This window comes from Trichechus manatus, unplaced genomic scaffold (genome assembly GCF_000243295.1).
Source record: "Trichechus manatus latirostris isolate Lorelei unplaced genomic scaffold, TriManLat1.0 scaffold00093, whole genome shotgun sequence".
In the NCBI taxonomy this organism is placed as follows: Eukaryota; Metazoa; Chordata; class Mammalia; order Sirenia; family Trichechidae; genus Trichechus; species Trichechus manatus.
This window is the reverse complement of record NW_004444029.1, coordinates 4,648,446-4,661,848: the sequence shown is the minus strand read 5'-3', so window position 1 is coordinate 4,661,848 and position 13,403 is coordinate 4,648,446. Positions and strand designations below refer to the sequence as shown.

The window sequence follows — 13,403 nt, the reverse complement described above, 5'->3', positions numbered from 1 at the left end:
TCAGAACCATCAACCTCCTTCCCTACCTGCTTCTGCAGTGCCGGAACATAGGAATCACTCCATAGAGACCATCAGTGATGATCAGCCTGTAACAGGAGAACCTGTGATTACATGAGACTGGCACTCAGCTCTTGTCCATGGTCCAAAGGAGTTCCTGCACCCAGAACGTCACTCACCTCTCAACCCTCACCCCGTAAGTCAACTTTACCAAATCTGGGCTTATAACTGTGCAGGCAGGAAGACGGACGTGTTGTCAGCCGTACACTGCAGATGAGTTATGGAAGTCACAATAGGTGATCACTTTATTAGGAATTCTGCTTTACTCATGCCCACTATTTTAGGAAAGATCTTGCCAGCTCATCAAACTTTGACCCTTACTATTTGAAATACAGGTTCCATCAAGTCCCGAAGCTTTGTCAATATATGAAGAGATGATTTCCTTCTTAGAGATCTGCTTTAGAACCTTAGAGTTGCCTGGTTATATATTAAGTACATGACAATATCCCGTTCTTTAAATTCCATCATTGTACATATATGTCGCTGTTGTGTGCTGTCAGTTGGTTCTGACACATAGTGATAAAGACAAAAAGCAAACCCCTTGCCGTCAAGTCAGTCCTGACTCATAGCGACCCTATAGGACAGAGCAAAACTGTCCCAGAGCGTTTCCAAGGAGTGACTGGGTGGATCTGAACTGCCAGCCTTCCGGTTAGCAGACAGACACTTTAACCATTACACCACATGACTACGCCCGAAAGTTACATTTGGAACTGGGCTACATTTCAAGCTGTCCCCTTCCCCTCTCATCTTCCCCTAGGAAACGGAACCTGTTTGAGTTTTGTTTGTTTTTTACTAACATTAGATATGTCATTTAAGTATCAAATAAAATAAGGGAAAAATTAAAAAAAAGAGAAGTATATCCAAAATTCAATCGTTTAAATGCTCTGAAAATTCTTCTGTTGTTCCTATCAAATTTTAAATGTCCTGTTTTAATCAGATCATTGGGGGTAAAATTCTTCGGTACTGCTGTACTTTTATTTTCTTTTGGAGGAATGGGGTGAACTTGACATAATTATATTGTAAAAGAAATCCTGCTGAATATAAGGAAATCAACATTTAGGTGCTTGTTTGTCTATTTATGTTAATTCATTTGTTTGTCTGCCAACAAATGTTTATTAACTGCCAGTGATACAAAAATGAGTAAAAAAAAAAAAATGAAGGTATAAAAAAGCAGTTTCCACTGCCCAAGAAGAAATCAAGCTGAAAACAAACAGAGCAACTGTGCTAAAGAAATCTTCATGCTCTCTGACCTTTTGTAGCCATCTTACAGTTTAGCTTTAAAAACCCGTGTTTTGCACAGTGTTTCCTTTTTCCTTTGTTTTCATCTTGAGCATCGCAGAGGGAGACAAAGGAGAATTAGAAAAAGAAGGTTTATAAGTGGGTAGATTTAACTGCATCGTTCATAGTCAAGTATATGTGTTTAAAAAATGAGTTTATAATGGACCACAACTACCACAGCGTCCACCAAACTGAGCCCAGAACAACTAGATGGTGCCCGGTTACCACCACTGACTGCTCTGGCAGGGATCACAATACAGGGTCCCGGACAGAGTAAGACAAAAATGTAGAACAAAATTCAAATTCACAAAAAAAAAAAAAAAATTTACTGGCCTGACAAAGCCTGGAGAAACCCCAAGAGTATGGCCCCCAGACACCCTTTTACCTCAGTACTGAAGTCACTTCTGAGGTTCACCCTTCAGCCAAAGATTAGACAGGTCAAGAGCTCGGCTGCTAACCAAAAGATTGACAGTTCGAATCCACCAGCTGCTCCTTGGAAACCCTATGGGGCTGTTCTACTCTGTCCTGTTGGGTTACTATGAGTCGGAATCGGCTCAACAGCAACAGGTTTGGATGTTTTTTCACAGTGCCAACAATAACACAAGTGAGGCCTGTGCTTCACGGTTCAATCATGTTTACAAGACTAATGCGCACACCAGCCCAAAAACAAAGATGAGAAGGCAGGAAGGGACAGGAAAAATGAACAAATGGAAACAGGGAAACGGATGGAGAAGGGGAGAGTGTTGACACACTACAGGGTTGCAAACCAATGTTACAAAGCAATTTGTGTATTAACTGTTTAATGAGAAACTAATTTTTTCTGTAAAATTTCACATAAATCACAATTAAAAAGAAAACAATTAGAAGGTTTGTGGGATGCAGACATTTGTCACAGTAACCTGAAAATCAGCTAAGCCTTGGTCATGTGTGTGGAAGTTTTAACACATTGCTTAGCTTGCATTTTGTCCGGATGACTTGACAATTTATCAGTAATGCCTGTAAGAGAACAGGCATCCCAGCTGCAATGGCTCGCAGGGGTTCTGGTGATTCTCCTGAGTCTCACTTCAATGATGACGCTTCGCTCCAGGGTCAGGTCTTCACTTTGTAGATCCAGCTTTGGGAAGTGTGTTCAGGAATGGCACCATGCCATCTATGACCTCAACAGGACAGTAAATAAGCCAGAGTGTCTATTTGTTTATTTAAAATTTAAAATTGTACTGTGAAATGGGCCAAGAACTTTGCTGATGAGCACTTTCCTTTGCAGAAATATCTGCACAAAAGGATAAACTATTGCCTAATGGCATATCGGGGAGCACAGGATTAGAGCAAAGGGGGATTAATCAGAGATCTCGCATGGCTAGAATTATTGATCACAGATGACCCAAGCCATCCATCTAGACTGTAGACATAGAACTTCAGGGGTTAGGGTCAACTGCCCAGGCTCCCCCTCCCCTGGATGTCCTTAAAGATGTGTTGGCAAATGCTGTCCCTCTGGTCTGTTGTCTACACTCCAAATGGACCCCATCCTTCCCTTTACAATGTCTTTCTGCAGACAGGTTCCCCACGCAACTAACTATATCCAGTTTACTGAATCACAGTTGCATGCGTACCCCTTTCTCTGCGCAAAGGCACCTTGAGTGGTTTTGGGGCTCTCCACAGTCTCCAGTTACATGTTCCCTGATGTTGTCTTGTTTCTACCCTCTGGATTGCTATTCTTATAGTTGCATGTTGGTTTCACAGGTTTATTTCTAGAATGCATCTTATATTCAAGCTCCCAGGGGAATACTAACTTGACATCTCCATTGACCACTAAACCAGGGACTGCCTCAAATCAGCACCTTTCCTTGCATTAATCCTGAGGAAGATGTTTCAGTTCTTTTGCCCTTGCAATGCACTGACAAGTGTCTGCACTAGATAACGTGTTGAATTTCTACATTGTTCATTGAAGAAGCTATGACCCAAGCTCCAAGTTCACAAAGCCCGATTTGTTAATTTAGCATAATTCATAGACTAAACATCTGACAGCCAATTAGTTGATGCTACCATTTGCCAAGTGACAAAGAAACTGACTTAGCAATTTGTCAATTATTTGTTTCTATTATTCACTTCTAAAGTATATCTCATTTCTTATGGTTGAGGTTGGCAACTATTTTGGATTTCAGGTACAGGGCATGTTACAAATGTCAAGGGTTGAATTAACAGCAGGGTGGGTTTATTTTCTTCATATTTTCATTCCAGGCCATGGCCTTCTTTATTCTCTTGATTCATAGATTTTCCACTCGTGAGACAAAACAGAAAAGAGGACTATACAGGTGGCACAAGGGGGAGTTATACCTGCAATTGTTTTCACATATGTGTCCATATGCACCCACCATATTGACCATGGAAATTCTTGTGAGCATACAGGAATGCAAACCCACTTATACTGTGCACACAGGGATCCAGCTTGTAACTCTGAGATGGAAGATGAAATACCAATTACCCTAAACAATACGGGTTGCATTAGAAAAATTATTTGGGTATATTAATAATTTTGTGAATCACTCAGTTGACCAGTTGTTATATTGCCAAATGTTGGTTTGTTCCCATTTTCCAAAGTAAATATATGTATTTCACACACACACACAGCATATACGTGTGAATGTATGTGTGCATATATGAATATGTGTATAAACAAATTGAGATGAAGTTAGAGATCCAGATAGAAATGATAGAGATATACATATCCACTTCTTCCTTCCCACTCCCTAACCAAAAACATCGTTATAAAATGTTTTGCTTTTTATATTGTCATGTAAGGCATGACATGAGATTCTCAAGTAAAGATTTAGATACTGAGATTGACTCAATCATGATTTCTACTGAAGTCAAAGTGTTTTTCTTTCTGAGACTATTCTCATTTTAAAGGTTCTTCCATCACTGGTAATTTTTACTCTTCAAAATATTCTCTTACTAATTTGGACATATGCAGCTGAGAAACTATCTATAGTTCGTGATTATTTTCTTTGTACTCTGATTTGATATTTTTTTCTGTCCATCAGGCATCAATGGCTCTAGGCACCAATTTACTCATGACACAACTCGCTTCTGTAAAATTGATGTCAGATTAAGAATTTAGACAAACTCTTTATTAAAATTTTTAAAAAATAGCTAAGTCTTCATTTGTTTATTTATAATCGAATGAGATCTTAAAGACATTTACTAATAATTTTTCATGCATTAAAAATTAATGTGACAATAAATAAAGAAGGCGTTTTAAAATAACTGTGTAACAGAGCTATCTGATTGTCTCTTTCACAGGGAAATGGGGGAAAATCAGACATCAGTCACAGAGTTCGTCCTACTAGGATTTCGTCTTGGCCCAACAGTTCAGATGCTCCTCATTGGGCCCTTTTCCCTGTCTTATGCCTTCACCCTTCTGGGTAACGGGGCCATCCTGGGGCTCATCTCACTGGATGCCAGACTGCACACCCCCATGTACTTCTTCCTCTCCCACCTGGCCATTGTCGACATAGCCTATGCCTGCAACACGGTGCCCCAGATGCTGGTGAATCTCCTGAGTCCCACCACACCCATCTCCTTTGCTGGCTGCATCACACAGACCTTTCTCTTTATGGCCTTCGCCCACACAGAATGTCTTCTCCTGGTGGTCATGTCCTTTGATCGTTATGTGGCCATCTGCCACCCTCTCCAGTACTCTGCCATCATAAGCTGGAAGCTCTGCATCACCCTGGCTGTCATTGCCTGGGCATATGGCTCCTTCCTAGCTCTGGTCCATGTGGTCCTTCTCCTGAGGCTGCCCTTCTGTGGGCCTCATGAGATCAACCAATTATTCTGTGAAATCCTGTCTGTCCTGAGGCTGGCCTGTGCAGACACCCGGCTCAACGTCATGGTCATCTTTGCAGACTGTGTGTTTGTCTTAGTGGCGGCTCTGTGCCTGGTGCTGGTCTCCTACACTCGCATCCTCTTTGCCATCCTGAGTATCCAGTCCAGGGAGGGCCGCACAAAGGCCTTCTTCACCTGCTCCTCCCACCTCTGCGTGGTCGGGCTCTTCTTTGGCAGCGCTATTGTCACATATATGGCTCCCAAATCCAGCCACCCTGAGGAGCAGCAGAAGGTCCTTTTCCTGTTTTACAGCATTTTCAACCCAGTGCTGAACCCCCTGATCTACAGCCTGAGGAACGCAGAGGTGAAGGGTGCCTTGCGGAGAGTGCTATGCAAGGAGAGTCAGTCCTGACTGGGGTGACCCCTGGATCATCAGCCCATGTAGGTCCATGGTCTGGAAGCTGATGACTGCCTAAATCAGGACAAGTTCACTTCTCTCCCGTGTCTGTGTTTTAATAACTGAGAGCATGCCTAACCTCTTCCTTTGCAGAAAATTTTTAACTTTCTTGCATTTGACTGTCAGATATGATTTTATTGAATATAATTTTTTTCTTTGATTGCTCATTGAGATGAGTATTTATAACATTAAAAGTTATTTTAATTCACTTTTCTGCGTCCTAAAAGTTGAATATAGGCTATCTCCCTAATCTGGCTGTGCAAACTCATTCACCACAGATGTCACAGGATTTGGTTGGAAAAAAATGCTGCAGCCAAGGGACGTGATCCTTACACCCATGGCATCATGTCCCCTTTCCTACCTTTGCACTTGCCCTGTCAAGAATAAGTCAGGGATATTTACTTATGTTGCATGTTGTTGAGAATTTTTGTATGAAAATTATTGGCTCACATAAGGGAGTTAACCAATAAACTGAGTAAAAGAACAAAGCTAAAACAAGATATATAGGAGAGAGGAGAAAAGTAAAATTGCAGATGATATTTACAAATTTGGAAATCAACTGGTTAGGTCATGGCAAAAAGTCCAAACTGGGCATTCTCTCTCCTTGAGTAGGCTGATCATGGGTATCAAAGAAAACCATGTGGGTTGTTCATGGATTTTCCAGAAAACTGAGGGTTGAGATGTGAAATACATACAACACACACACACACACACACACACTCCATGTCTATGCAATGTTTTCCAGGTTCTATTCGTCAACACTTCCACCTTGGCCACACCAGATGTGCATCATTTTCCTCGTTAGAATTTATTGACCTTTAAATAGGAAATTTTACCGAATAGTGCGTGTCCGTATATAGCTGTTAATGTTGGTGGTGAATTGTCTTTTGCTGATTAAATGTAGTTCACAAATTCAGTGGTCAGGGGTGAGTCTCCACACTTTCAGGTGACTGCCCAGGGTGTTACCTATAAAGTCCATTTTCTACCCTGCTCTGTGATGAACATGGCTACTTGCTGCTAAAGCCATTGTCAGCTTCACAATAAGACTGAACAAAAGGCTTATTCATAGGAATGAATATGTGTCCTTCACTTGGGGGTTAAGAAGTACTCATCCCAACTCTGCACATTGTCGTAGGGGGAGAACCCCAGGGAGAGTTTACTCAATGTAAAAACAAAATGGATTTTATAATAATAGCTAGCATTGTATCAATCACTTCTTCGGTGCCGTATACCACACGTGGCTAGTCATGGTTCAAGGATCTCCTCATCTAACCATCAGAAGAAATCCATGAAAAAGGTCCAATTATCACTCTATTTTATAGGTGCACATACCAGAAAGTACCAAACTCCAGACTTTTTCCTGGACAGTCTGGCTCCTCAGCACTCTATATTTGGCAGATTCATATCAATATCAGTGTTATTGAATAAAGACAAGGCTTAGCTATTCCTCAGCTTCTGCACATCCTAATGGGTGCCACAGTGAGCTGGCCTGGGCCCCGAGAAGCCTGGAGGACCAAACATCATATGCGTGGCTGGTTGTGCTGGACGGTGAATCCTATAGGCAGAGTCACCAAGGAGCAGTGGACCTTTAGAGGAGCACAGGGGAGAAAGTGAGACTGGAAGCTGTTCCCACTGACATGTTGGTTTAGTTCAGCCAAGACCCAGGCATCACTTTGAAGACTAAGGTGGGCCTGACCCAAGTGCTGGTCTTTTCAATCACCTCATATGCATGCAAAGTTGGACAATGAGAAAAGAAGATAGAGGAGGAATTAATGTATTCAAACTGTGGTGCTGGCAAAGAATATTGAATAAACCATGGATTGCCACAAGCATGAACAAACCAGTCCTAGAAGAAATACAACCACAATGCTCCTTATGAGCAAGGATGGCAAGACTTTACCCTTTCTTGCTCTAATTATTTTCTCCTTAATTTCTTTCTTTCTTGTTTTTTGATGCCATGTGTTTTCCTTAATGGAACCATGGAGTGTGTTTGAATTTTTGATTGGTAAAATGGATTTTGAGAAATATTATGTGGGAATACATGGTTACCACAAAACACTTGGAGTTCTTGGGCACCATGATTGGTGGGCAGCTTTCTTTCCCAGTGGCCCTTGGTTGCTGAATGTATTGTGTGGCATGTTCTGTTAGGTTACATGGGAAAATGTTTTTCCAAATATGAAATAAAAAACAAAACCACACCCACCAGAGCTCCCTAACAATCACACAGGAAATTATAAATATGCTTACAAGGTTTATCTAGGGGTACAAAAGCAAAAAAAAGTCAAAATTTTTGCCCAATCACAAATTCTGGATGTAATACCTCAAATTTAAGTCTCAAACTCCAGCTATATTCCTTCAAAGAACATTTCTTTCACCCTTCACTGTTACACAAGTCCCCACTAGAGGGCAGCAAATACTTTTGGCAGAAAAAGTAGACTACAAAGAAACTTGAGAGTCAGAAAAAATGGGCGGGCCACTGTATTTGCTACAGACCAAAAAAGAGTTAACTCATTTACTTTGAACATGTCATTATCATATACCAGTTGCTACAAAAGGATATCTGCTTGCTAAAGTAGAGGGCCAACACAAACGAGGGAAACCTCCATGAGATGGATTGACACAATAGCCACAAAAATGGATTCAAATAAACAATGTTCATGAAGGTGGTGAACTTTCACTGTTAAAGGATAACATTCTCACAAACTTGAAATTGTTTTGATCTGTTGTACGTAAGGTCGCCAAAAGTTGGAGATGACTCAACAGCAACTAACAACAACAGCAGAACCCAGAACGAAGACAGTCAAGTCTGTCTGTCTATCTGTCTGTCTCACTTCTCTGTCTCTGTTCTCCCCGTGTTACCTTTCTCTCTGACTGTGGGCCAGTCACTACTCTCAGCATTTTGCATATACTATCTCATTTAATCCTCATAAAAGCCCTTTGATTCTGAAGGCAATCCATGATTCCATATAAGGAAAATGAGACACAGAGAGACTGAGTAACTTACCCTGTGACCCACAGCTAACAAATTCCCAGTCCAGGATGGAATTAGGGCACTCTCATCCCTGACCCTGTGGTCATAACCACTGTGTGACAAACCTCCTTAGAGCATATCTGTGGGTAAAGACAGAGAAATCACAAGGTTGACACAAAGACAACATCCAAGGGATAGGTATGGGCTTTAGACAGAACAAGACTTGCATCTGCTAAAGAATGAGGCCTGGCTCTGAACTGGTGTGTGAAAAAATTGGATGAGGGAGCAAGAAATTGCTGTGGCTTCCGGGGTCTGGGACAGAGGAGGACTCTGGGATGAGCTGGCCAGTGAAACAGAAAACAATGGAAGAAAATATTGTTGTTCCTCAGATCGGGAGAATCAGAATGGACTTTTTCTAGTTTTTTATCTTTAAAGAGACCTTTCCCAAGACAAAGGAGCTCAGATTTCAATTTTGGTTTTCAAAAACATATAATCCTTCAGGTGGTATTTACAGAACATTGCTCAGGTAGAAATCAAGTTTTACGTATAAGATGGTGAGCTCCGGGAGGGCAGGACCTGGAGACTGTCCATCGTTTTCCTGCCAGCTTTGCTTAACATATAGTCAGCACTCAACAAACACTGCTTGGGTGAATTTATGAACCCCTAACTATCAGTTGTACCAAGAAGGCCTGGTTGCGCAGTGGTTAAGAACTTGGCTGCTAACTGAAAGGTTGGTGGTTCAAACCCACTAGCTGCTAGGTGGGAGAAAAATGTGACAGCCTGCTTCCATAAACATTACAGCCTTGGAAACCCTATGGGGGATCTCTACTCTCTCCAGTAGGGTCTCTATGAGTTGGAATTGAATCGACGGCAACAGGTTTGATTTTGAAGCCCTGGTAGTGCAGTGGTTAAGAACTCAGCTGCTAACCAAAGGTTGGCAGTTTGAATCCACAAGCCACTCCTTAAAAACCCTATGTAACTGTTCTACTCTGTCCTAAAAGTTTGCTAGGAATTGGAATCGACTCAACAGCAGTATGTTTGGTTTGGTTTTGGTTAACTATCTGTTGACTACTTAGACACAATGCCCAATATTAAGCTATCTTCTGACTTCTACTTTTTAAAAATCCTTTCACCTGCAGGACATTGAAGAGTAGCAAATAATTGTACCTAAAATGTGTTTAGTGCTTACTATATGATGTTAAATTCTTTAGAAGTAATCTTCACACCAAAGCTGTGAAGTACTAATAATATCCTCATTTATAGAAGGGAAATTGAGGCTTACAGAATTAATTAACTTAATGTCAAAAAATATCAAGTGGGAGAATCAGAATTCAAGGCCTGGCAATTTAACTTAAATATGAACTATTCTTTTGGAACAGACTTATATATATTTATATCCTCAGTGGCTAGACCAGGTCTATTACATAGTAAACCAGAACTTAACCCATTGCCATAGAGTCAATTCTGACTCATAGTCACCCAACAAATGTTCATTAAATAGACAAATGGTCATTTAGCTCAAATGCCAATCCAAAAATATGTAACTCCATAAAATAAATAACTGAAATATTCTATCAGGTTAGCCACTATTCTATCTTCTTCTATCATGTTAGCCATCTCATTGTTCAGCAGTCACTTTTCTTTACAGATTTACTCAGTTCTTGTAAGAATTTCTTATGGGGAGAATATTGATAATTAATGACATACAATAAACCAGCGATCATGGATAAATTACAAATATTTTAGTGTTTAGTATATAAAAATAAGAGTGATATATATTGATTTCTGCTACATATAGCAGAGGTTATGGGCCTTTCAAAATGTTGTGCCCATTGCTAAGCCCATTATCTATGGTCTTCCAGGATGGGCTGTGCTAGCAGAGTGGCCATGGGGAGGGCGTGAACCCTCCTGCCTCTTACAAGAGGGTGGAGATATTCGGTGCCGTAACTCCTGACAATGATAGGATGGGGCTCTGCGGGTGGGAGTCAGTTCACCTTCACCTGAAATGGCCCTACAGTGTCTCTGGCATGTGGAGTGGGCACTGCCAACCATGGACCTGGAGGACTGCTATTTACTCATTGCTAGGGAGTGTCGACAGGTGCTTCTCAGGAGTTCAGGTGCACACTAATCACCTGAGGGTCTTGAAAAATACCGATTCTGATTCAGCAGGTTTGAAAATATCTACTCAACACTTAAAATGTGCATGCTGATTCTAAAAATCTACTCTACAGAAATATTTAGATATACATCTGCACAAAGAAATGTATACAATGATTTTAAACTGAAGTACATCACAAATTTTTAAAAATAGTTTAATAGCTTAATGTCGAAGTCTTTGTATTATTTGTGTGTCATTTTAAATAACACATAAATTCTTAAATAGTAAACACCATCAAGATCAAAGTTATGGTTTAATATTAACAGAATGTAGATAATTTTGAGTTATAGATATTGATATTTATGTTCTTAAATATTAACTTCTTAAAGTTAATATTTCTTAATTTTTAATCTGTGTGACCTTCTCGAATGCTGTACTTAACTAATGATTACTATCTTCGTTCTAGTTCTTCCAATTTACATCCTAAATGTCTGTTTATAACCTATGTTCCCAAGGTGCTGGTTACAGAAGTGTTTTCTCTACAACCATTCTTTACAAAGGTTTTCAGTTTTCTGCTTGCTCGTGGCAGACAATTTCTTGATTTCCACAAGCTAGTAGATAATGTAAATATTTAAGAGTATGTTCAAGTAAGACCTTACTGTTCTCTGTCTGTTATTCTCTGTTGTATAAATTTGAATTTTGTAAATGCTCATGCTTCAGTCTTACCACTGTAGAAGCTGTCCACTAGTTAGAAACTGTCAGCTTAATAACAACCACATACTTTTGAGGTGATGCATTTTCCTCAGTTTCAGTTTGTTGGACATCTGTCCAGACATGGACCAGTAACTTGAAATTTGCCCCCAAAATTGGACAGAGCTGAGAGATGGAAGAAAGAGGAGGGCAACTCCAGTATGGCAGCAAAAAAGTTTATTACATACAAGGTGAGTCCTGGGCAGCAGCAGGCCCAAAACAAATCTTTGTGCCCTGTAGTGGGAGGGCAGAGGTTTTATAGTGGTGGTGGACAATAGTAGCTCCATGCCAGGGGCTTACATAAGAATGCAAACTGTAGTGAACTGGCAGACTACCTGAGGGTGCTCATGTTTGTCCTCACAAAGCTTGTTTCCCCTTCAGTACACCTCCCCATACAGGCTCTTACAATCTGGCACATCCCCCTTTTATGCCATAGCATGACAGAATCCATTTCCACCCCACCAGGAACAGATATAGAAGTGGGGTTGGCCAGATGCTGCATGGTGATCGTGCATGTGCAAGAAACAGAGAAAGTTATTGTGCGCCAAGAACAGAGGGAAGCCTTCTCTGATAAGGAAAAGGAAATGAGGGAAAGAAGTCAACCCAATTTCCAGCCTTCTTACCAGTGAATGCTCTGGGTTCAAGGCCTTCACTTAGGCAGCTTGGATAGAAGGCATAGAGGAAGACTATTCCTCCAACAGTCTACCTCCCGACTCCTATCAGGGTGCCAGAAAAAAAACAAAGCATTACTAAATTTTGATATGCCCATCATCCATTTTGAACACTGAACTGCATGTCCATGATTTGGTGCTTAACAGCTTAACTCTGGTGGATGCTATATCTATGCATCATTTGAGGTAGCATTTAATGAGGGTTACTAGTAGGATTGTCCCCAGCAGATTGTTCAGGCCTGCTTGGAGAAGAGATTCCAGCCAGCCACCCCACTTGTGCCTTAATCCAAGCCAACTGAATAGACCAATGACGGGCATTTGCCCAATCTCATGTATGTATAACATGTCCTAATTCATTTATGTAAAAACAGTATATTTCTCCCAATATGGTACATTGTATGAACAGCACACATTTCAGTAGAAGCAATACAAAAGCTCCCTTTCTCAGTACAATTGAACAAGGTATTACCATTGACAGACCATGTTAATTCAGACTTGGTGTAGTCAGTCAATGAACATTGCACCACTGCTATATTCTGCAAGTTCTCCATGTCTAAAGTAATGTCAAATTCAGTCTTAAAAGTACCGTTCTCAGACTCAGACCATCCATTCCCATGCTGTTTATATTTTTAACAAGCAGAGAGAAATTTCCTGTTAAAGTTGGAACTCTTCCAACAGGCAGCTTTCATACTTCAAAAGCTGTTTTCCACAAGAAGTGGAGTCGATCGTGTTCATTTACCACATGATCTCCTCAGTACACCAGGTTACACATTTGCTTGGTCCACGAGGTGTCCTCCTTATTGACAGATCAGCAGGAAACACGTGAGGAGATGACTCATCATCTCGGTTCAAATGTTGTAGAGGCAACAGTTGGTCTGATTGGTCACTCTAGCAAAAACCCGTATCATTGGGGCCCGTGGATAAGGAGCCTGTCCATTATTGTGAGATAATCTGGGAAGAAAAAGAGACAATATTAACAATACCCACCACCCCACCCCATCTCTTGTGGGACTTGAGTTGAGGGTTGCCAAGGATAGCCACGCAGGTTGTCTTTCCTAGTCTTGAGGCAGTGACCTCCGTGGGAACTCAAATATTTTTATCAGGAACAGTTGTTTACAAAAGAAACACGTTTTATTGAATAGACAGTTTGATCAAACAGCACAGATGAGAAATGCCCTTGCAAGGAACTGCTGCATGGGGACCCCAGACTGTTTGCCTGAGATATACAGTTCAGGTTGGGGTTGTCTTGTCCCCTCATCAGCCATTGAAGTGCTCAATCACCTCTATGGCTTGGGG

At 41.0% G+C, this 13,403-nt stretch overlaps 1 protein-coding gene across 1 annotated transcript; it reads left to right on the top strand.

Annotated features, from left to right (window-relative positions):
• Positions 1 to 4,600: 4,600 nt before the first annotated feature.
• On the top strand, positions 4,601 to 5,885 carry LOC101354774 (olfactory receptor 2A1/2A42-like). The gene has a single exon (XM_004382414.2). The coding sequence runs from the start codon at positions 4,640 to 4,642 to the stop codon at positions 5,570 to 5,572; it is 933 nt and encodes a 310-aa protein (XP_004382471.1). The 5' UTR covers positions 4,601 to 4,639; the 3' UTR covers positions 5,573 to 5,885.
• Positions 5,886 to 13,403: the final 7,518 nt, after the last annotated feature.

What these genes read in the sequence shown, in the direction of transcription:
- LOC101354774 (XM_004382414.2), top strand. Translation starts at nt 4,640, where the DNA reads ATGGGGGAAAATCAGACATCAGTCACAGAGTTCGTCCTACTAGGATTT.